The 23,735-nt window shown below is 55.4% G+C and overlaps 1 protein-coding gene across 3 annotated transcripts in view; it reads left to right on the plus strand.

The window, feature by feature from the left end:
* The window catches only part of DCHS1 (dachsous cadherin-related 1), a 31,843-nt gene extending 9,586 nt beyond the window's left edge, over positions 1-22,257 (plus strand). For 2 of the 3 annotated variants that reach the window (XM_087936845.1, XM_026721658.2), the window contains exons 4-21: positions 82-313; positions 432-668; positions 1,154-2,158; positions 2,301-2,488; positions 2,704-2,800; positions 4,716-4,873; positions 4,978-5,815; positions 6,196-6,435; positions 7,024-7,149; positions 9,908-10,117; positions 10,410-11,273; positions 12,677-12,790; positions 15,945-16,156; positions 16,274-16,428; positions 17,105-17,235; positions 17,405-17,691; positions 18,237-18,375; positions 18,587-22,257. In XM_087936845.1, the coding sequence (XP_087792971.1) occupies positions 82-313; positions 432-668; positions 1,154-2,158; positions 2,301-2,488; positions 2,704-2,800; positions 4,716-4,873; positions 4,978-5,815; positions 6,196-6,435; positions 7,024-7,149; positions 9,908-10,117; positions 10,410-11,273; positions 12,677-12,790; positions 15,945-16,156; positions 16,274-16,428; positions 17,105-17,235; positions 17,405-17,691; positions 18,237-18,375; positions 18,587-21,141 (7,788 nt within the window). In that variant the 3' untranslated portion in view covers positions 21,142-22,257. The remainder of the gene's footprint in view (positions 1-81; positions 314-431; positions 669-1,153; positions 2,159-2,300; positions 2,489-2,703; positions 2,801-4,715; positions 4,874-4,977; positions 5,816-6,195; positions 6,436-7,023; positions 7,150-9,907; positions 10,118-10,409; positions 11,274-12,676; positions 12,791-15,944; positions 16,157-16,273; positions 16,429-17,104; positions 17,236-17,404; positions 17,692-18,236; positions 18,376-18,586) is intronic. The other variant, XM_087936846.1, reaches the window with a different exon arrangement.
* The last annotated feature ends 1,478 nt before the right edge of the window (positions 22,258-23,735 follow it).

Raw genomic sequence — 23,735 nt, forward strand, 5'->3', positions numbered from 1 at the left:
CCTTGGGCGGGCAGCCACTAGTGCGGCCAAGAGCGTTGCTTCCCTTGGCAGCTCTTCCAGAGGTTCTTTCCTTTCTCCCAGGGGGGTCTCAGCTCCACAGCCTACGTGAAAGTCTTTTTGGAAGACATCAATGACAACGCACCGGCATTCTACCCGCTTGAGTATGCTGCCAGCATCAGTACCCAAAGCCAGCTGGGTTCTGCCATTCTGCGAGTCACTGCCCATGATAAGGACGAGGGCCTGCATGGGCGAGTGACCTACCGCATTGCCAGTGGCAACATGCTGACTGTTTTTGCCATCAACCCTGATACTGGTACTGCATGGCAGGGAGGGGGACCTCTTGCTGGCGCACTGGCACGAGGACTGCAAATCCTTCTCGCCAGGGACATGTCTCTGGTCCCCTCCTTACGGCTTGTCTTCCTCCATTGCAGGTGTCATTTCGTTGCGGAGGCCACTCACTGGCAAAGTCAACCTGTTGGTGCAGCTGGAGGTAGAGGCTGAAGACGGAGGAGGGCTGGCAGCCCAGCCGACTGCTCATGTCAACATCAGCATCGTGGCAGGCACTGTCTCCCCCCCAAGCTTTGAGCGGGTCCAGTATTATTTTACAGTCCCGGAGGATACCCGGCCAGGCAGCAGTGTGGGATCCATCCATGCATACAATGCCCAAGGTACCACTTCCACACCTTGTTTAGTGACCCTGTTTAGGTCGCCCCCTCTTTCCCAGTATGGGGGGGGGTGTCCATTGAGGAATTGGGAAGCCCCCATTCCATTTACTAAATCTCCTAGTAGTGCGATGCACCTGGCAGACAGGGGCTCCTGGCTGCTGCTCCCTTGCCCTGCTTCCAGGCTCAAAGGAGCCATATCCGACCTATGGGAAGCATCTCTCTCTGTGCCAGAGTCCTGCCTGGCCCAGGCTTCCAAAGGCAAGTGCACCTGAGCTGCTCCTTGTGTTTAATGTATGCGCTCAGTGCCATGTCTGTTCAGATGCGGTCCAGGTCAGCTCCCAAAGTCACCCCAAAGGAGAGGAAGAAGCACTGTGAACTGTGAGACCTCTCAGGGATGGAGGGATGGAGGAAGGGAGATCAAGAATCAGATGCAGAGAGTTTGGGCACTGCAACCTTAGTCCAGTGGTGACCCTGTTTCATCTCTCCAGGCCAAACGGACAGTGTGTTTTACTCCATTTCTGCGGGGGACCCACACGGCCACTTCTCCATTGATCCCAGCTCAGGACAGCTGCACACCAACCTGGCCCTGGACCATGAAGCACAGTCCATTCTGACCCTGGAGGTCCAGGCCCGCAGCGGTTCCCCACCCGCGTACAGCAGTGCCCGGGTGCAGATCACTGTCTCTGACGTCAACGACAATCCGCCCCGCTTCCCCTCATCCTCTGACTCTGTCTCGCTGCCAGAGGGGGCGGCTCTGGGCACCGTTGTCTACACTGTGCAGGCCGAAGACCCTGACAGTGGAGCCAATGGGCAAGTGCACTTTGAGCTGGCCTCCCGCGGAATGACTGCCTTTGGCGTGGAACGTCTGTCGGGGAAGGTGCGATTGATGGGAGCCCTTCATCAGGAGAGTCTCAGCCCTTACAAGCTGCTCGTTCTGGCACAGGATGGAGGGACCCCGCGGCTCAGTGCCACATTCACCCTCCTAGTCCATGTGCAGGCTGAAGACCAGTTGGGACCCCTTTTTGATACTCTCACCTACCGAGTGGAAGTGCGGGAGGGAGTGCCGGTGGGAACCCATTTTTTGCAAGTGAGGGCCCTGGCCCGGGAGCACAATGCCTTCCTTGCCTACCATCTGCATGCAGATGGTGATGCCACCAGCTTTGGGATCGCGCCTGATACAGGGTGGCTGCATGTGCGCCGGACTCTTGACCGGGAAGTGCAGGAACTGTATGTGCTGACTGTCTTGGCTGTAGCTGGAGAGGGCGAAGGGCGCCAGACAGGGACCAGCACAGTCCGGGTCACCATCACAGATGAGAATGACAACAGTCCTCGTCTGAGCGAGGAGCGTTACTTCTTCACGGTGCTGGAGAACCGGCCCGCTGGCAGTAGTGTGGGCCGTGTGATAGCCACTGACTGGGATGCCGGGTCCAACAGCCGCCTGACCTTCCGCCTGGTGCCACATGAGGGCCATTTCCTCATCCACACCCAGACTGGTGAGAGGAGGTTTTTTTTGGGGGGGGGAGCAGGGAGCAAGGCCTGCATGTTCCCACTGAAGAGCATCTTTGTGTGCAAGTGAGGCTTTCCTGCACAAGCACCACCAGCCTGAAGAATTTTGTCCGCCTGCTTTGTTTGCAGGTGAGTTGAGCATCCGGAAGAGTCTTGACCGGGAGCAACAAAGCAGCTATCAACTGCAAGTCCTGGTACAAGATGGGGGGACGCCACCCCGTAGCACCACAGGCACCATCTACGTCAGTGTGCTGGATGAGAATGACAATGCGCCGGCCTTTCTGCATGTGGCCGAGGGGCGTGAGCTTCTTCTTCAGGTCAGAGGGCTGAATGGGTCATTCTGAGCAGGGGGCCCAGGCTCTCTCGGGGATAGAGAGGGAGCCCTGGCAGTCGGTCTGGGTGCAGGTGAGCTCCCTTGCACACCAGATCTCTGAGCATGCAGAGCTGGAAAGCTGCCTTAGTGGCCAGGAGGGCAAGAAGAGGAGTCAGCGGTCCGTTCCAGCTCCCCACTTCCTGGTTTTGTGTCCATCAGGTTCTGGAAGATAAGCCAGTTGGGCTGCTGGTGGCCGTATTGCAGGCCAAGGACCCAGATAAGGGTGAGAATGGAACCGTCTTCTACACGCTGTCAGGTGAGGAGCCCCAGTGAGCCTCCCATTTCAAGCAGTCTTCCCAGCCACTGCCAGCTGGCCTCTGGGTGATGAAACCAATCCCTGCTCCCTTCTCTTGGCCTCTTCTGCTTTGCCCTTGGTGAAGATGGCCACTTGGGTGGGTGAGAAGCAAGGGGACCAATCTCAATCTGCAAGTGGGGATGAGGGAAGGCCTGCGGGTGGCCCTGGGGGTGGAAAGCTGCCCATTGGCTGCTTGGAGAGTTGGTCCAAGTGATGGGCAGGGAGGGTGGCTGCCCCCAGCCAGTCCCCTCACTCCCTTCCCTTCAGTCCCCTTCTCAGAAAGATTGGCGGGGCGGAGTTTTGGAATTGCAGCTTTAGCAGTTGAGAAGCCAACAGACCTGATCCTGGTGGTCAGGAGTGAAGGTGCTGGGCATCGTGGAAGAGGCTTTTAATGAAAGGTCCCCTTTTTAAATCAAGGTTAAATCAAAGCTCCCCAAATAAAATGTATCTGATCAGAAGGGAAATACAGGAAAATGAGGAGGACAGCAACTGCACACCCGAAAGGCATCCAGCATGTCTCTCTGCTCTCATTGCTTCCTCACTTCTTGGCCTGATCCTGAGTGGGGGGAACCTGTGGAGGACCAGGCAGAAACCCCTCTGGCTCTTGCTTTGCCCACCAGGCCAATTGGCTGGTTGGACCCAGGGCTCAGAGGCCGCTTTGCACAGGTCGGGGTGGGGTGAGCAGGGGGATACAAAAGGCACATCCCTCCTGTTCAAACCCCACTCTCCATGTGGTCCCAGTTCCTACAGGGTGCTTGGGTGAGCTGTCCCGTTCCCCCCCTTCCCCCAAGGATGGAACTGGTTCCTCAGAACTGGTTGTGGTGTGTGCAGTCCACAGGCGAAAAGGTGTGTGAGGCCCTTTCACAGGGCAGGCCATGCTGACCACCAGGTGAGGTCAGTTGGAGCTCTTGCTGCAAACGTTGTATGCAAGAGGGAGAGCAGTAAGAGGAAAGTATGGTGAGCTAAAGCTTAGGACTGAAGCCCCCAACCTTTTTTGTGCCACGGCCCGGTACCGGCATCACAAAATGATCCGCGGCCCAGTACCAGCATCAGCACGCATGACAAGGCTAGGCGAGCCAAGTGACCAGCCAGCCAGCCGTCCCCCGCTTCTCCCCGCCATCTTCAACTCCTCCTTTGTACCTTTGTCGATGGGCTTCGCTTTGGGACGGCTTCGGGACGGTCGCTTGGCTCGCCTTGCCTTGGGTGCTGAAAGAATCCTCGCGCCTTAGTTTCATTCGAAGCCCCCCCCCTTTCAATGAAACTAAGGCGCGAGGATTCCTTCAAGACCCAAACGCCGCTTTCCAACCGGAAAAGCTCACCCGGAAGCACTTTCTCGTCAAACAAGATGGCGGCGCCCAGCAAACCGGCAGCCCGGTAGGAAATGTTCCACGGACCGGGACCGGTCCGCGGTCCGGTGGTTGGGGACCCCTGCTGTAAAATACTATAAAATCCCCGTTGCCTCTATTGCAACCTCAGGAACAAGCCCTTCATAAGACAGCAGGGCTGGCCCCGGTCTCTTCCTTTCCTCAGAGGAGCTCTTCCTGAGTAGGCATCCCAGGAAAAATGGCCCTTCCATGTCCTGCCCCTAAAAGGCACAGAGGGCACATTGGCAGCCAGCATGCAAGGTGGCCTTGTAGTTGAACTGCTCTTTTGGCTCTTCCGGAGCCTCCATGAGATGCAGGTGATGGCCACCTTTGCCCTGGCCAGGAGCCTGGGCCAGAAAAGGGAAAGACTTTCATCCTTTCAGACGGAAGCGGCCCTTCTTGTGGGTCGGCATGGAGCTGGGTCTCACCCTCCTGAGGGAGAGGCCAGGGCCAGCCCCTTCTTCCCCGGCTTGGCTTCTCCAGGTGGCCACATTTCCTTCCTTCCCTGGCAGGTGCCTGGGCAGAACACTTCTCCCTGCATGTGTCTACGGGGGAGCTGCGCACGGCCAACCCCTTGCGGCAAGCTGACCAGGGAGAATATCTGTTCACTGTCACTGCAAGTGACCGAGGCGTCATTCGCAGGAGTACGGCTGCCACGCTGCGCATTCAGGTACATGCAGAGCTTCTGGGGAACCTGCTAGCCCTCAACCCCTTGCTTGGAAGCTTCTCCCCCTCCTCCCCTAATGCTTTTCGTCCCCGTCCCTCCCTCCGTAGGTGGTATCTTCTAGCCATGCTCTCCCCCGTCCCGAAACAACCGTGCTGACTTTCTATGCCATGGAGGACCTGCCACCGGGCTCCAGCATTGGCTCGGTGGCTCCCTTGGAACCACACCCCCATGGGCAAGTAACTTACATGCTGGTGGGGGGCAGCAATGGAGATGGTTTCTTTGTCGTGGATGCCAGCACGGGGGAGATCTACTTGGCACAAGAGCTGGACTATGAAGTGGAGAGGCGGCATACTCTGCATGTGAGCGTGGAGGACTCATGGCATGGTTACCCCAGCCAGCACCTGCTCCTGGTCGAGATCCACGTCCAGGACAGCAATGACCACAGCCCCACCTGGCCCCAGGACCCCATCACTGTGGTGGTGTCGGAGAGTGCTACGCTGGGCCTTGCCCTCTTCACTTTCCAGGCTCTGGATGGCGACGGTCCCGGTCCCAACAGCCAGCTGCACTATAGCCTCCTGCGGCAGGACATCCTGCACCCTGTCTTTCAGCTGGATGCCCTCACGGGGGAGCTGAGCCTTCAGGCTCCTCTGGACCGGGAGAGCCAGTCTGCCTTCCTTCTGGCAGTCATGGCCACAGACCAAGCCCACAATGTCAGCCAGCGCCACTCGGCTGCCGTGACCGTTCACATCTTCATCGTGGATGAAAATGACAATGCGCCCGAGTTCCTATCTCCACCAAGAGTCCGTGTTCCTGAGGATCAGCCCACAGGCTTTCTGGTGCTGCAGGTGGTGGCCAGAGACCGGGATATGGGCGAGAATGGGCGAGTCAGTTACTTGTTGCGAGCAGGGAACCCTGACGGCCAATTCCACCTCAATCCCAGCACAGGTAGGCAGCAGAAGTGGGCAGAGAAGGTGGTGTGCGTATTCCCCAGGGCCAGTCTCAGGGAGCGGCCTTTAGGCAAATGGAGCTCTCACCTTTGAGGACAGCCTGCCAGCTGTGAGAGCTCTTGGGAAACCAACTTCTCCAAGGTTACCTCAATGCACCCAGAATATAATGGTGCCCTCCCCCGGTGAGGTGTCCTTCCCCATCAGGCTGGCCAGTTCTGTGCTTACAGTCTGAGCTCATTGCCAGGTGCTGGCAAGGGCTACCAAGGGATATGCCAGCTGAGGCCCTTTCTGCTGCCAGTCTCCCTCCACCTGCCTGCCTCCTGGGGCACAACTTTGCCCAGATGTGCAGAACAAGCTGCCCTCTTGCTGTCTCCCTAGGGGCATTGTCCATTGTACGGGCTCTGGACCGGGAAGAAGTATCTCAGCATAACTTGACCGTGGTGGCCACAGACCACGGATCCCCACGGCACAGCACCACACAGCTCCTGTTAGTGCAGGTGCTGGATGTGAATGATGAAACGCCAACCTTTGAGAAGAGCGTCTACGAAGGCCAGGTGGCTGAAAACCTCCCTGCTGGCGTTCCAGTGCTGCAACTCCATGCCACTGACCAGGACCTTGGTAAGAGTCCCTTCTGCCCCAGGGGACGGGAAAGACTCAAGGACCATGGCCAGGCGGCAGAGCCACCTTCCTTGCCCAGCTGGGCCCTTCCTTGGCCCTGAACCCCCGATATGCCCCTGGGGGAAGCTGCAGGGACACCTGCTCCCAGGGGACGTTCTTCAGCCAGATAGCCACAACATCCAAAGTGAAATGTCGGGTTTGGTCTTGAGCCCGTCAGCATCTGCAGCAGGGTCTCCTTTGCTTCCCCCATGGGGAGACCAAGCAATTCAGCAAGGAGATCTGCCCTCCAGTGACTGGTGAGGCTTTCCTTCTCCCTCCCCAGCGGACTTCCTGCGAGGCCTAGGTCCAGCTGCAGAGAGACAGAGGGACAGAAGTCTCCTTTCGGCCATACGGTCTTGAATGGTCTCGGCTTAAATGGGAAATACAAAAGGCCAAGCCATGAATCTTGGCAAAACCCCTTCCCTTCTGAAGAGGGTTGGTGGTCCTCCTGGCCTTGCAGTCTACTGATCCGTGTAGTGGTGGATTGCTGTGATTAGGAGGGTTCCCACAAGCCTGGAAAAAGGAGACCCTGTCCCCTTTCCTGCACAGGGTCCAATGGCCAGGTGACTTACGGCGGCATCACTGGGGATGACTTCACGATTGACCCCCACACAGGCCTGATCAGCACTCTGGGCCCCTTGGATCACGAGGAGCGAGCTGAGCACCTCCTGACAGGTAACGGACCCCTGGAAGGAAGGAAGGCCTGCAGGGAGCCGGGAGGAGGAGGAGGTATCCTCTTCCCTGGGTCCTCCTTCCTTAGCAGGCTGCCTCTCTCTTGGCAACATCATTCTTGACTGTGAAAGTCAGAGCAAGCCAGACTCTGCCCTTTTGTTATTAATAGGTGACTGCGGAGGGTCACACCTGGCTCTGGGTGTCCTTGTGCACAAAGCCTCAACTTTAGACTCCCCAGGGCTAGAGGGGAAACTAGCAGTTCCTCAGCAACTGCTCCAGTGCTGCTTTTCCCCAGCGCAGGACTCGCTTTCCACCATGTGCGTCTCCTTTGCATATAAGCAGATGCCCAGAGTGCATCATCCACGAAGGGGTAACTCGATGCAGTGCCTGAGTGGACATAAACCATTCTCCTCCCTCCTGGTGGCTGCCAGTTGCAGGGCTCAGCAGGACACTGAAGTAATGCCTAAAATGACCTTTTCCGTGTTATTTTGGAGTCTTGGGTGCTCTCTGAGCTTGGTGGTTTGCTTGCAAACATACAGTGTCATTAGCTGACTGGACCACTCCTTCAGTCCAAAGGAGTACCGGGGGTGGGGTTGGTTTCCCACTTGTACACTGCAGGGTTTTTTTTTAATTTTTAATTTAATTTTATACAAACTACAAATCTTCCATTTAAACAATGTGTCACCTGGGTATAAATATCTTGTGCAATAACATTTACAGTTTATACATATTCATTGTTTAGTTTTAATACTAATCTACATCATATATCTAGTTCTTATAACATTCTCCATCTTAACATTTTTAATTCTTTCTATGTATTTACTATTTTGCGGTAGTCTTTAATTTCTAACCGATATTTATTCTCCAGCCATTGATATCATGATTGCTAGTGTTAGCCTATTCATTTCTGCACATTCTAATATTTTCCTTATCACCTTCTCTTCAGTTGGAATCTCTTCACTTTTCCAATTTTGCGCAAATACAATTCTAGCTGCAGTTAAAATATGAATAATTAAATATATATTCTCTTTATTATAATTTTCAGGTATAATCCCCAACAGAAATATTTCAGGTTTTAAATCAATATGTTGCTGTATCATCTTTTCCAACCACATATGTATTTTTGTCCGGTATCTTTTGGCTTCTACACATGTCCACCACATATGACAGTATGTTCCAGGTGTCTGGTGACATTTCCAGCATTTAGCTGATTTATCGTTAAACATCCTTGCCAGTTTTGGCGCAAGATGCCATCTGTAAAACATCTTATACAAGTTTTCTTTATATGCAGTTGGCATTGTTAATTTATAGTTTCTATCCCACAGTTTCTGCCATTTATCTAATTCTATAGTATAATCAAAAATTTTGCCCATGCTATCATTGTTTCCTTCACTTGTTCTTCTTCCAATTTAACACCCAATAGGTAGCTGTACAGGTTTTTTAGATCAATTTTTCTTCTATTCCTGTTAGAATTTTATCCAATTCTGTTGGTTCTTTATAGAAACCATTCAGTTTAACATCTTTTTCATATCTAGACTGTATTTGCATTTATGAGTACCAAGCCATGTCGATCCCTTGTTCATTTAATTCTTGCTTAGTTTTGAGCTCACCCTTTTCATTTAAGATATCTTTGTATCTAACAATATTTCCCATATTAATAATATTTGGGTAATAAGTGCTTCCATAGTCGAAAGCCAAGCTAGAATCTTCAAATAGTGCTGTTCTTTGATTTTCTCCCATATTAACAATAAAGCATTTCTTATATAATGTATTTGAAAGTAACCATCACTTGTACACTGCAGCTTGCCCTGCCAGTGTTGCTGGGTTGCAGTTTTCTGATGGGTAGTTCCTAGAGGGGACACTGTTTTCAGCTTGATAGATTGATTGGTGTTAGTCCTTGTTTAACTGGGTGTTGGTTGCTGCAGTGATGAGTTCTGCTGTTTGTTTTCTTCAGAGCAGTATGTGAATGTGGCTTATTTGTCTATAGATGGCTGATTTGTCTGAATGCCAGCCTTCTAGAAATTCCCTAGCATTTTGGGATTTGGCTGGGTCGAGGCTGGTCAGAGTGTCCCAGCTGAAACCCTGGTTGAGTCTGTCTCTGTGTTGTGAGATTAAGGAGTGTTCACTGTGTCTTCTGACTGGGAATTCCTGGAAACCTAACTAATGGTGTTGTTACCTAGTTTGGTTAACGAAAGAACTGCAAGGAAACCACCAAGCTCAGAGCACACCAAGGACTCCACAGCTCAACGCTGAGCTTCAGATATTCCCTCCTTATTATTATTATTATTATTATTATTATTATTATTATTATTATTATTATTATTATTATTATTATTATTATTATTATTTCTTCTTCTTCTTCTTCTTCTTCTTCTTCTTCTTCTTCTTCTTCTTCTCCTTCTTCTTCTTCCTCCTCCTCCTCCTCCTCCTCCTCCTCCTCCTTTTTCTTTTTCTTTTTTTTTGAAAAAGTAAGTTACTAGGCCTCAGCACTGCAGAGGTATGCTTAGAAATACTTAGGATTCTGGGGACTGAATGTTCTTTCCCAGGGCTGATAGAATCATTAGAAAGGCCTATTTGCACATATTAACTATTTGCCCAATAGGTTAATGGATGCAACTGGGCCTTATTTGCATAATTTTTAGAGGGTTGCAGAAACGAACATCTTTTGATGCAGCATCAGAGTTACTCAGCACAGAATTCTGGGGCAGAGAAAGTTGGGGCCAATATGCACCGTGCTGAGCCCTTCTGTTTCTTCCTGCAGTGTATGCCCAGGATGGGGGCCTGCCCCCCCGCCAGGCCAAGGCCACTGTGCATGTCCTCGTGGTGGATGAGAATGACCATGCTCCCATCTTCCAGAATGACACTTATTCTCTGGCTGTGCCAGAGAACCAGAGTCACCAGCAGCTGCTCACCCTGCGTGCCACAGACCACGATGCAGGAGACAATGGACGCATCTCTTACTCACTGGAAGGTAAGTGATGGATGGGAGCTCCATGGAAAGCAGCCTCCCACAAGAAACCCCAGGGGCCTTTGGACTGGAAGTTACGACATTCTCACTATTCTTAGTTTTGTTGATGGTTTTATTTGGACGTCATTCTCAAGGTGGTGCAATATAGATACCCTAAGATAAGTAAATAATAGATTTTTGGAAACTGGGCCTTCATGCTTGCCTTACAATTGAGTCATGTTTTGGGAAGGTGGCCCTTAAAGGCCTTAGTTTGGCCCAGGAAGAGCTCTAATTACCCCTATCCTTCTCCGTGCAGCTGGGGACCCTGAAGAGGACTTTGCTCTAGACCCCTTAACCGGCCAGCTGTCCACTGTGCAAGGGCTGGACCGGGAACGCAAAGCCACCTACGTACTAACTACCCAAGCGTGTGACAACGGCTCTCCTGCCCGGTGTGCCAGCACAGCAATTGAAGTGCAGGTGCTGGATCTGAACGACAACACTCCCCGCTTCATGCAAGAGGCCTACAGCGCAGAGGTGCCTGAGGACCTGCCTGTGGGAACTCCTGTGCTGCAACTCAAGGCACGAGATCCGGACGAAGGCAACAACGGACAGATTTCCTATTTTCTGGCAAACGAGTCGCTGGGAGCCTTCCAGGTGGAGCCTCAAACAGGCCACCTGTATAGCACCCAGCCGCTTGACCGGGAACGCCGGGCCACCTACCGCTTCCAGGGCTTGGCTGTCGATTCTTCTCCTTCAGCCCCCAGGAGCGCCTCCGCAGCCATCACGGTCACTGTCCAGGACGTGAACGACCATGTCCCGTCCTTTCCCCTCAGTCCGCTCACCGTCACCCTGCCCCGCCACACCCCGCCCAAGAGAGTGGTGGCCACTTTGCGTGCAGAGGACCATGATGCTGGGGCCAACGCCTCCATCCTGTATCGCTTCGCTGTACCTGCCCCGGCCTTCGCCATCAACACGTACACTGGGGGCATCCAGCTACTGCAGTCCCTGGGGAGCCTCAGTCAGCGCCAGCGGACCCTGTTTGTGCTGGCCAGCGATCTGGGGCAGCCCCCTCTCTCCTCCATTGGCGTGGTGGTCATTCATCTGCAGGACGAGGGCCACAGGGGAGTGCACTTCCCACGCAGCACCAGCGACGTGGTACTTCCTGAGAACGCTGCCCCAGGTACTGCCGAGGCCTGCACAGGCCTTGTCTGCGAGTGGGGGGCTTCAGGGGCACATGTCCCAAGGGGCAGACTGAGACAGAAGCCCAGCCCCAAACTCAGCTGGGATCTGGCCCGGCAGAATGGCTGCTGCCTCCTGTATGTCTTGAGGCCTCTGCCCTGATGCGGAGGGGAGAGCAAATGTGCATGCTGTGGATTGTGGGGAGAAGGACGGAAGGGGAGGCTGGTCCTCCTCACCCCAAGAGTCTCTATAGAGGCATTCCTGCAAGATAGGTACAGTGTGGAAAGGAAAGAAGTGGGGAAGAAACCCCAAGTTAAAATCCCCAAAGGTGGTGGGTGATTCTTGACTTATTACCGTTTGTTCAGGGAGATTTTGAAATTATGACAGTGCTGAATGAAGGGACTTACCCGCCCCCAAACACACCCAAAGATACTGCTGCTGCAGCCTCCCCCCCCCCCCATGTCATCTGACCAGCGGCTTGGCAATCCCTCTGCTCTTAGGACCAACCCCAGGAATGCTGCATCACCACCACCCCCAACCTGTCTCCATCCCCACCCACCCCACTGGACCCCGCAGTCCTTGGCCCTCCTTAGCACCCCACTTGGTCCCATACACTCCTCCACACCCCTGCCACAGCTCGGTCACTGACCTTTTCTGTAGCTCTCTGTCGGGAATCAGCCGGCCCTCCAGGCAGCCTTTCTGCACAAAGATTGTGTGGCACCATCCCAGAAGTGGGTTCCCAATTCAATTTTCCTGATTTACTTTTGGTGGTTGCTTCTTAGACAGGTTCAGATGGTGGTTGGGACTTTTAGATCCACAGGTGTTACTACTGATTGATTGATTGATTGATTGGATGCCTCTCCCCTCTGCCCCTAAGGCGGCAGGAGCCGCAGCTCCCTCCTCAAACCTCCTAGGCTGAGGGAGTGTAGAATCTGGGTCTGCCCCTGGCAGTCCACCCCCTTCCCCTCCATGCCCCCTGCTCTTGGGGGAGGGGGGGATCTGGCCCGAAGCTCCTGTAGCAGGGGAGAGGCTTGAACCGGGATGCCCCACCCCACTCATAGCTTAGCACCTCCCCCATCACTTCGAGCAGGGAGGGGGTCCTGGATCTCTGCCCACTTTCCCACTGCCAACTCCAGAGGGGGAGAGCTCTGGAGCAAACCTCTCTTGCTGCGCATTCATTTCACCTTGCTGAACCAAGGAACCGATTGAGGGCTTCTCTTTCCTGGGCGATGGGAGCCCATGCAGGTGATAGCGGCATCCTTTCAGCAAGCTGTATGGCCCTTTTTTCTGGCTTAAGCGTTTTCTTCTGCCCCCTGGAGGCCAGGTCACTATCCCCACACTGGTGGGGCTTTTTGCACCCCCATCCCACCCTGTTCCTGACTGTGATGCTGACTGTCCTTCCAGGCACACTGGTGCTGAGCATCCCGGCCAGGCACTCCACAGGATCATCCGGCCAGATCGCCTACAGCATCGTGAGTGGCAACGAGAATGGCGCCTTCCGGATCCAGCCTGACTCGGGTACTGGCAGGGCTGGGCTGGGCAGGGCTGGGCTGGGCTGGGCTGGGCTGGGCTGGGCTGGGCTGGGCTGGGCTGTGGGGGAGAGTGCTGACAAAGAATTGCTCTCTCCCGAGAGTGAGGGCGGGGGAGTCCTCCCCGCCAGGTCCTTTTCCCGACCAGGCAACATGAGGTCCCAGCTGAGAAGGAGCCACACTGCCCACTAGGGGCCCTTATAGGCTCCGGGCCCCAAACAGGGCAAGCCTCCAACCTGCCTCCCCAGAGGTTTAGGCCTCCAATGACACGCTACGAAAACCGTTGCCGGCAGGACTTACCCATTTATCCCTACATCCACTGAGACATCAAGAGGCCTTCGCATATCCTTGTCCTGTGCTCTCTCTCTGCTCACAGGTTCACCATTCACGAAGAACGCTCATTATGACTCCAATATTTCCACAAGGGTTTTACTTCAGTCTTACGCTACTCTGGTCACGTTCAGCAACAAATGTTCAGCTCCATATTAAATCAGCAGGCATAGCAGTTGTCCTCTACTTATGACCACACGCCTGTTAAGTGAATCTGGCTTCCCCCATTGACATATCCCCAGAAGTGCTTCAGTAAGAAAGGAAACCTTCAGGCTCATCTTGCTCGCCCCAGCAAGGACAAGTCACCCTCGGGGAAGGGGAGCCAGAGGTGCTGGAGCAGCGAACATTGTCCCCGGCCAAGGAGGCTGTGGGGAAGGCAGCCACCAGGAGCTGCCCAAGTGGCATCTTTCCCTACCAAAAAGCTCCCTCGTCGGCTGGCTGGCCGGCACTCGGGCGAGCTGATGACCAGGCCCCGCTCTCTGCCCTGGCATCCCTTGTGAAAGGTGGGCTGCACTGCCATGCCATGTTTTAGTGAGAGCAGAGCCACCAAATGCCAGCTTCGTCCCTTGCTCCGCCTTCACCCAGGGAAATCAGAAGCTGGCAGAATCAGGGCAGAGAAAAGAAAACAAGGTGTTTCCTGATGCTTAATTCAGCTTTGGAATTCTTTAGTACAAGATCTGGTGCTCAAAGCAGCTTGATGGGCTTCTAAAAACTGTTTTTGATCAATTCATGGGGGGATGATGGGGATCAGAAACTGTCTGCCTGGATGTCCATGAAGGGCCCCTGCCGGGAGGGCAGTGAGCTTCCTTGGGCAGTCAGAGGGTCACTGGAGAAGCAGCTTCTGCTGGCCGGGATGGGCCAGGGGTCTCATCCAGTGGGGCCCGGCTTCTAGGTCGTCTTCTTCCCAGTCTCCCCTTCTAGCTAGCTCAGGTGAGAAGCAGAAACACAAAATAGTCCCCTTTCCCGCAGTTCTCCAAAGATGAGAGTGGGAAGCTTTCCTGGCATGGCAGGGATGGAGGTAAGAAGCAGGAGGTGGCGCGACTGAGGCCAAAATGGAGGACGCCCTTGGAATTCAGAAACGGGTTTCCTTTCCACCCTGGGATCCCAGCAGCTGAAGGTGGAAAAGCTCTTCAGTCCCATGCTGTCCCTCCAGACGTTTTGCAAGAACCCATCAGAGGTCGGTTTCACCCCAAGCGAGTGTGGGGCCTGGCTGTGTGCAGCAGAGGTGGGATTCGGCCGGTTCGGACCAGTTCTGGAGAACCGGTAGTGGAAATTTTGAGTAGTTCAGAGAACCGGCAAATACCACCTCTGACTGGAGATTTTACGGTATCCTTCCCCTGCCACACCCACCAAGCCACGCCCACAGGACCGGTAGTACATTTTTTTCAATCCCACCACTGGTGCGCAGGCTGGGATTCTTGACCAAGGCTCCTTTGCCGGGCAGCCTGAGCCCCTGGCCTCCGTTTGGGACACGTTGCCCACGCAGCTGCCTCTTGGCATAAACACTCTGGACGCAGCATGGAGAAGACGGGGGCTGAATAAATTCATGGCTTCCTTGTGATCTTCAGACTGGAAGCTCTTCCTGGACGGCTTGGCTGACGAGAGCAGGAGCAGCTCCCTCCAGGCCTTCTCTCTCCCCAGAGTTACGGTCTCTTTTTCTGCTTCTTCTCTGCTGGAACTACTTCAGAAGGGGCTTCAGGCGACCCAAGAGAAAAGGCTGAGAAGACAGTTCTCTTCTGTGCCTTGTGTGTGCGTGTGTGTGCATGCACGTGCACCCATGTGTGCTAGTGACCATGAAAGGTTATGTGTCTGACTGTGTAATCAGAAAACGGGCTTAGCTGTGGGAATACTTAGCCCACTAAGTGGCCGGCAACTGAAGTTCCTCTCAGACTGTGCAAGCCACAGAATTCGCAAGTGCTGGAAAAGCCTTGAAATTGTGTCACTCAATTTTGAGGCACTTTTATTTGCTGCCTCTGCACCTTTCGAGAGTCCAAGGGATGCCCTTCCAAGTGCCCCCCCCGCCCCTGGACTGGCGGACTTGCCCCCCCCAAGTTGCTAGAGAGAGACCTGGCGGGGCAGTGGGCCTTTGAGGCCACACAGAGAGAGAGAGAAAGAGAGAGAGGGAGAGAGAGGGAGAGAGGAGTCCCACCCTGGCCTGGAATTCTACCCAGGGCCCCTCCCTTTGAACCCTGGACCAAGTGTTTTATTTGGCGTTGAACTGCATTGTTTTCGCTGGTCCCGTGTTGTTTTTCTAAACTCAGCAACCTCAGGGTCACCCCTCTACCGTGTTGCTTCAAGAACCATCCCCTGTGGTGAGGGAGGGGATTCTTCCCTGGGCATACGTGGGTGCAAATGAGCCTGAGAGCCAGAGAAGAGGCAGTCAAAGAGAGAGGAAGAGGGCAGAGGAGACCTGAAGCCTACGAGGCAGCAGCTTTGAGGGCCATGAACCCCTTTGGATCGTGCTGTTAAATGTGTGGGTGCTCCTGCGTCCACACATGCCTCTTAAGCTGCTCGGCCTGTCCAGAGGCAGAGGGAGCCTGGTGAGTGCCAGGCTCAGGAGCAGGCAGGGCCTTTGCTTCGACTCCCCTCCTTCCCCACTGGGAAGCCCTTTCCCCAACTCCCCTTGGCCCCACTTCTGGGCAGTTACGGTCAGTTGTCCTGCTTGCCCAGACGGCTGCCAACCCCACTCGGCTCCTGGAAGGGTTGGGTGTGCATGATCAGGGCTGCCCATCCGCCCATCGGGAGCTTCAGCCAGGGCGGCCTTTTTGCTGGTCCCCCAAGCAGGCCAGCAGCTTCGCCTTGCTTCCCTCCAGGAGCCATTTCCGTCTCCAACGCTGAAGGGCTGGACTTTGAGCTGCAGCCCCGCTTGCGCCTGGTGCTGCAGGCGGAGGCCCCCGCCTCCTTTGGCTTCATGGCCGTCACCATCAACCTGCAGGACGTGAATGACAACCAGCCACGCTTCCAGCTGCAGAACTACGTGGCCTTCGTCGGGGAGGCCCAGGGCTACGACTTGCCGGTCATCCAGGTACTCTGGGAAATGCAGGCACCTGTCCTGGGGGCTCGGGGCTGGAGGAGGGGCAGGAGGGGGAGGGGGGTGGAAATCCTTTCAGGGTCAGCGGTGCTTATGCTTCTCTGGCTGCAGGTTGTGGCCAACGATTTGGATCAGGGCCCCAATGGCCAGGTGGTTTACAAGATCAACCAGACGCAGCCAATGGACGGGCTCTACCAAATCAATGCCCAGACAGGAACCATCACCACAGCAGCCATTCTGGACAGGGAGATCTGGGCCCAAACCCGGTGAGTCAGCCGCCTGTTTCCAGCCAGCCCAGCAATTCTGCAGAAGACCAGTGGGGGCTTCTGCCTGGGAGCCAGTGGGTAAGGCTTGAGATAGAGGGCAGCTGAACCTTGTGCAGTCCACTAACGTAGTTAGTATTTGGGTCAGGGAGGGTCTGGGGTGAGTCACCCTCCACTCAAACAAGCTGTGCTGCAAGCATAGGTCCAGGCAACTAAGCACTGCTGGGGTTCAGACCCCCAGCCCGCCTCCATGAAAAGGAGCCGGGGATGTAAAAGATGCTCCGTTCCAAAAGTCTTTGTCATGTTCAGGTTGCCTGGCATATGCTAACAAAGTACATGTTTCTCACAACCTTTGCTGCCTGCAGCCCACCAGGGAAGGGACTTCACACAACCTTGGAAGCACTCTGCTGGCACAAAGCTTGTAGGGTGCCAGCCAGGGCTGGAGGGCATGGCAGAGAGTCAGTCTGTTTCCAAGTAGCAGCTCTAGTGGCCCAGGTCCCAGAGAAATTGAGTTGGTACCCAACTTGATCAATGCTGCAGGTGAACACAACATTGGACACCTAACTGAAAGAACCGTGGAGGTGGTGGTGCCACACAAGCTCTAGAATGGCCTCCCAGGGCAGATCTGAACTGGGCCTCCCAGCCCGCAAAACCTCTGAGAGAGCCCTGTTCCCCACAGGCTGGTGCTGACTGCAACGGACAGAGGACACCCTCCCCTTGTGGGCTCAGCCACACTCACGGTGGTGGTGATGGATCTCAATGACAATAGTCCCACCATCCCTGCACCCTGGGAGGTGCGGGTAGCAGAGAGTAAGTGGGGAAGGGAAGGGGGCCTTTCAAGGGCCCCTCTGTGGTGGTGATTGGAAGTGTCCTGTTCCACGGGAAACTCACTGCAAACCCCGGGCTTCCCTTTGGGTCCACTTTGGGTTCCCTGGCAAAGCCTAAGTCCCTCCGTTGAATTCCCCCATTGCTCCTGCAGATACCTTGCTAGGCACCAAGATCACCATGGTGACTGGGAACGATGTGGACTGTGGACCGCAGCTCGTCTACGCACTTTTCCTAGACAGCGACAACAGCAGGACCTTCAGCATCCTACCCTACGGGGGCCACATTGTGCTAACGGAGCCCCTGGACTACGAGCAGCGCAGCCATTACACCCTCACGGTGCGTGCTTCTGATTCCCAGCATGAGACGGAGGCCAACCTCACGGTGCTGGTGGAGGACATGAACGACAATGCTCCCGCCTTTGGCCAGGCGCTCTACCAGGTACCTGCCTTCCCATCCCTCTAGGTTCAGGCTTCTCTTGTCCAGGATGTCTCTGGACAGGCAGTGGCCTGCTGTCCCTCCAGCAGAGGCCCTTTCTGGAGTGGCCCTCCTCCCCTCCAAAGAGGGGAATGACTAGAAGAAAGAGAGGAAAAGAGCGGCAGATAATCTCCTCTCCTCCCAAAGTGAGAGCAGGAATGGAAATGGTTCTCCTCTCCTTGGGGTGGAAGAAAGTTTTCCTGTACTCTCTAAGGCTTCTTGCTCCACTAATGGAAGCCTTAAAAGCAGAGTAGCCCAGGCGATAGAAGAAATGGTGGGCAAATAGGGTTAATAAGAGAAATGGGGTGGGGGCTTTGCAGTGTCCAGCTTGGTCTTGGGAGCATGCTACCCTGCCCAAGGCGCCTCAGATCTCTTTCTGCCCTCATTTTACAAGGAGAGCCATAGAGAGCCCTGGGTGGGGAAGGGGTGCCCCGGCTGTTCCAGGAGCCACGCCTGTTGCCCAGGAAATGCCAGGAAGTGGCAGCCGTGTTTTGCACTGGCCCTTGCAGGTGCTTGTCCCAGAACAAACCCCTGCTGGCACTCCCATCCTGACTCTCAGCGCCACGGACCTGGACTCGGGCACCAACGGGGAAGTCACCTATCAGCTACTCACAGCAAGCGATCTTGTGGCCATCCATGCAAGCAATGGTATGTGCTCAGGGAGTCCCCGTGCCGGTTTGGGAGTAAGGAACTGGTTTTCTACCAGGGAGGACAGTCCTAGCTTCCCTCGTGTTCTACTAGGTTATCCCTGGGTTGGGTGCACACAGCTGCATGCCTCCTTAGCAGCCTTTGACCCCAGCCCCTTCTTGCACCAAGGTCTTCTCTCCAAATCCTGACTGTTCCTTCTGCTGCCTCACAGGAACCTTGTTCACCACCCAACGTCTGATGCTGGAGCGGGAACATCCCACGCTGGATTTAGTGGTGGAAGCTTGTGATAAGGGTCTCCCCAGCCTCTCGGCCTGGGCCTCTGTGCAGATTCAGGTCCTGGATGTGAATGACCACAGGCCTCAGTTCTTGAAGCCTCAGTACAATGCCTCTGTGACAGAGGACCTGCGCCCGGGAACGATCCTGCTGACCCTGGAAGCCACAGATGCGGACGTGACTCGGGACAATGCTGCTCTGGATTACACTATTGTGAGTGGGAACAGAGGCCATGCTTTCCAGCTGGAAGGCCACGTGGGTGAAGCCAGTGCCTTGGTCCTGATTGAACCCCTTGACTTTGAGGGTGTGGCCCTCTACAACCTCACTGTGGCAGTGGCTGACCGAGGAGTGCCACAGCACAGTGCCCTAGTGCCTGTGATTCTCACCGTGTTGGATGTCAATGACAACCCGCCTGTCTTTGGGCGGTCTGCTTATCATATGGTGGTGAGTGAGAGCACCATGCCTGGCACAGAGCTGCTGCGGGTGGCAGCCCACGACCCTGACTTGGGCCCACATGGGCAAGTGCACTACAGCATCAGCTCCGGTGACCCCAGTGGACTCTTCCAGCTGCATCCATCCTCTGGAGCACTTCGCCTGGCCAAGGCTCTGGACTGTGAGAAACGGACCCAGCACAGCCTGGTGATTCAGGCCTCAGATGGAGCAGGTGGGCATTTTGCCCTGGCATCCGTGGCTGTGGAGGTGAAGGACGTGAATGATAACCTTCCCTACTTTCCAATAAACATGCTGAGCACCAGCCTCAGGGAAAACCTACCTCCAGGAAGCCTGGTTACCACTGTCCGTGCAGTGGACCCTGATGTTGGGATCTTTGGGGAGCTGCATTATGCCCTACTGCAGGCAGAGGACTGGGGTGCCTTTGACATCAACAGCAGCTCTGGGGAGCTACATTCGCGCCTGCCCTTCGACTACGAGCGCAGCAAGGCTTTCCAGCTGCTTGTCCAGGCCACGGATCCTGGCAATGGCTCTGCGACAGTCACGGTGCGTGTCTTGGTCACTGGGGAAGATGAGTACGACCCCGTCTTCCTCAGTTCAAGCTTCCACTTTGATGTCCCAGAGGGGGCGCGTCGGGGCCAAAGTATAGGGCATGTGACTGCCACAGACGAGGATGAGGGCCCGGATGGGGTAGTCCTCTATGTTCTGACCAAGCCATCCCCGTTCTTTGAGATCAACAAAACGAGCGGGATCCTGTATCTGCGAATGGACAGCCAGGCACCCTCAGGGGGCTCCACCAGGCCAGAACCACGGCAAATGGTCCTGGAGGTACAAGCCCACAGCCCCCTGCGTGCCTCTCGGTCAGCCTCCACTCAGGTCACCATCGATGTGACACACACAGCCTTTGGTCTGATGCCCGATCTCAACTTGCTGCTGGTGATAGCGGTGGCTGCCTCGCTTAGCGTGGTGGTGGTGCTGGCCGCCGTGGCCATTGTGCTCGCTCTCCTCCGTTCACAGCAGGGCTGTGGCCGTAAGGAGGCTGATTTGGCACATATGCAGAGTGGCTCCCTGCAGAAATTGGGCCACGCAGACCCAGCCCTGCCTGGGGGGGACTGTTTGTACCATGAGGCACTGCCTGGCTATAGCACAGATTCAGGGGGGGGCTACACCACAAGAGGGGGATCACTGGACCCATCCCATTCGAGTGGGCGAGGGTCAGCCGAAGCTGCTGAAGATGACGAGATCCGTATGATCAATGAATGCCCCCGCATGTCCAGCATCACCTCTTCACTGCAGGAGCATCTGGTGGCACGCGGGCCTGATTCTGGCATTCAGACAGACGCTGACCGGCTTTCTGACATCTCCTGTGAGCCGGCCACGCTCGATGCCACCCACTGGTTCAAGAACAGGAAGGGACCAAGCCTGCTGCTTCCTGGGCAGCCCCCACAGCTCTATCGGGACGAAGGTGGCAGCAGCAGCGGGGCCTACCTGGGCTCTGGCTGTGGCCTCAGCGTCCCCTCTGCCAAGGACTACTCTTTTCCTGAGGATGGGAAGCCCTGCGTGGATGGCTCCCTGACTGCCATTGTGGCGAGTGATGAGGAGCTGCGTGGCAGTTACAACTGGGACTATCTCCTGAATTGGTGTCCTCAGTTCCAGCCGCTGGCCAGCGTGTTCACGGAGATCGCCCGCCTCAAGGACGAGAGCTCCCTTCGCAAGCCCTTTCCTGCCAAGCCCAAGCCCCGCATCGACCCTCCTCCCCTCATCACTTCTGTGGCTCACCCCGGTGCCAAGTCGGTGCCCCCCAAGCCAGCAGTCGGACGGGCTTTCCCCCACCTGTCCTCCCTCCGACGGTCCCCCATCAGTCACGAGGGCTCCCTCTCCTCGGCAGCCATGTCTCCCAGCTTCTCCCCCTCCCTCTCCCCTCTGGCCGCCCGATCTCCCATGGTGTCCCCCTTTGGGGTCTCCCAGGGGCCCACCGCCTCCTCTACCCTAAGCATCGAGCAATCCTTGGAGGCCCCCGAAGAGGCGGAACTTCGCATCTAGGGCTAGCCCAGGAGTTGCCCTTGGCAACAGCCGGGCACAGGGGCCTGAGCAGCAGCCACATTGCAGGATGCCAGCCCTGCCCTGCGTGGGGTCCCGCTGCTCCCTGGCCTTGAGGGAGGGGAGACTTTTTGTGTGGGGCGTGCCTGTCAGTGGGGTCTGCTTGCAAGAGCACACGTAGACTAGATGGCACACTCTCCCCATGGCACATGGGCTGGGCTGGCTCTGCCGGATGTCCAGCAGAGGGAAGGCCAGTCACGCCAACCCTGCACTTTGGGACTTTGGGCCTCCCCCTTGCAGGCAGCAGAGGCAGAAAGATATGGCCCCCTCTCGTGGCTGCCCTGACTCTCCCTTCCTATCCAGGAAGTTTGTATGGTGCTGTGGAGGGCAACACAGTGTCCTGCCTCTCTAGCCCTGCCGGCAGCATGCAATAACTCTTTCCCAAACTGGAGATGGTACTGATCGACCTACAGCAATAATAAGGCCCTCCGGCTCTCTGCCCCTCCCCCGATAGCAGCGGGAGTGGGTGCAGGGTGTTCCTGGGAAGGCAGAAGCCGCTTCAGATGCAGACCCAGGACGCCCCTAGCCTCACAGAGAACGGGGTTCCTTTGGATGCCCTCCGAGGCTCTTCTCTGGGCTCCTGATGGCCTTCCCACGCGGGGGGGGGGGGCTCCAGGGTGGGAGAGCCAAGGGGATGGGATGGGAGTGCGGAGTCCTTCCGGTCCCCTCCCTGCTGCCTCCAGAGGGCGCTGCACACTGAGCTCCTCCTTCAGGGGATGGGGGTGGAGTGGGATGGGAAATCCCAGAAGGGCTGATGGGGAGAGGGCAAACGCTGTCGCCTTTCAACCCAAAGGACCCTTTTTCCGCACCTTCGCTCCTGTCACACAGGCACAACCTGAACTTTGCAAGCTCATTTCAGCTTGTCACTCCGGTGGGGGGAGGGGAGGCCCCCCCTCTTATTTATTGTCCTGTTTTCTCTCTGTATCCTTTTGCGTGTGGCTGGACAGCCCAAGTGGTGGGCACTGCCCATCCTGGTCCTCCTGTTGGTGGGCCAGAACCCAAGTGCCAAGTTTTTGACATAATTAATGCCTTAATAATAAACCACACCGTGTAACCAGACCTCTCTTGTCTGCTGTGCCCGAGCAGAGAAGCGGCTGGAGAGGCAGTCCAGCCGGGCTCCCATGTCCTCGGGTGCCAGGCGGGCCCACTTGCCCTGGGGAAGAGGGTGCCAAGAGCCAGAAAGACAACCTGGGTGGCGCTGCTGCTGCTGTGGGCCCTCTTCCACCAGGAGCTCCCCTGCCCCACACTTCTCACAGCAGCAGGCACAACTAGAAACCAACTTATTTCGGGGGGGGGGGCATCTGGAACAGTTTATTTTAAAAAAAGAAGACATCGGGCTGAGGCTGGAAAGCCAATGCATATTGAATAAGGGGAGTTAAAAAGAAATCAATTGGTTGAACACATGCAACCTTAGCAATTTTCCACAGCCATTTGGTGAAGGTAAAATATCAATTTAGTGGTAACAGCTGGTCAAGAGGCAACTTGGAAATCTGGGTCCTGCAAGAGAGATCTGAATCAGGATGTTCTGACTACCAAGGGGAGTCAAATTTTAGGGGAGTCATATTTTAGGGGTCTCAAAATTGAAAAGGCTGAAAACAATAAAAAAGCAGTAATGGCACACTGGGAGTTTGTGTGCTCACTTGAGAGCTAATATAATTTTGCAGAATTTTTGCAATATAGCAACAATGGGTGCTGCTGCTACTTACCATGTAAATATTTAATTTATATGACTCACTCTGCAAAGTAACTTAGCTGAGAAACAGAAAAAATGTCCATAGCTGAAAATACAACCGTAAAGCTCAAAAATCCTGGAACGGAAAATGAAACCAGAGTACTTTTTTGAAATTCCTAATAAAAATGGAGATGCCAGAATATGATTGCCCAGACAGGACATCAAATGGTCTAGACCAGGCTTGTCCAACCTTTCACCTTCCCTGGGCCACATTAGAAGATGAAAATTTGGTTTGGGCCGCACATAAAATAAAATAACAGTAACGATACCTGATCATCCAAAAAAACCATAGAAAACATTTTTTTCATATCATAAAAAATGGTCAACCAGGGAGAAAGGAAGGCGGGGGGGGGGAGAAAGCTCACCCGCCTCGCGCCTACCTCTCCTCCTGCAAATGGCCCGGCTCGATGTGGCAGGACTGGAAGGCGAGGACCGGGAGGCTCGGTGCAGCAGCAGTAGCAGCGGCGGTGGGGGCAGAAGCCGCTACAACAGCTCTGGCAGCAGCGGCAGCAGGGGCAGAAGCCGCTACAACAGCTCCGGCGGCAGCAGCGGCGGCAGCAGTGGTGGTGGCGGCAACAGCAGGAGGTGGCGGAGCGGGATTCTTGGGCTGCGGCTGCCTCGGCACGAGGAGCGCTCTGATGGTGCCCGCCTTTTCTGTTGCTGCTTGGCGTGGCGCTTGCCTCACCCCGCCTCACGCCTGCCTCTCCTCCTCCTCCTCGCTGGCTCGTCTTCTTGCATGAAGGTTGGGGTGGGCACTGGGCCGCATTACGAGCCAACCTGAGCCACATGCGGCCCGTAGGCCGCG

Source organism: Pseudonaja textilis, chromosome 7, assembly GCF_049901715.1.
Source record: "Pseudonaja textilis isolate UNSWEBS1 chromosome 7, rPseTex1.2, whole genome shotgun sequence".
NCBI lineage: Eukaryota > Metazoa > Chordata > Lepidosauria > Squamata > Elapidae > Pseudonaja > Pseudonaja textilis.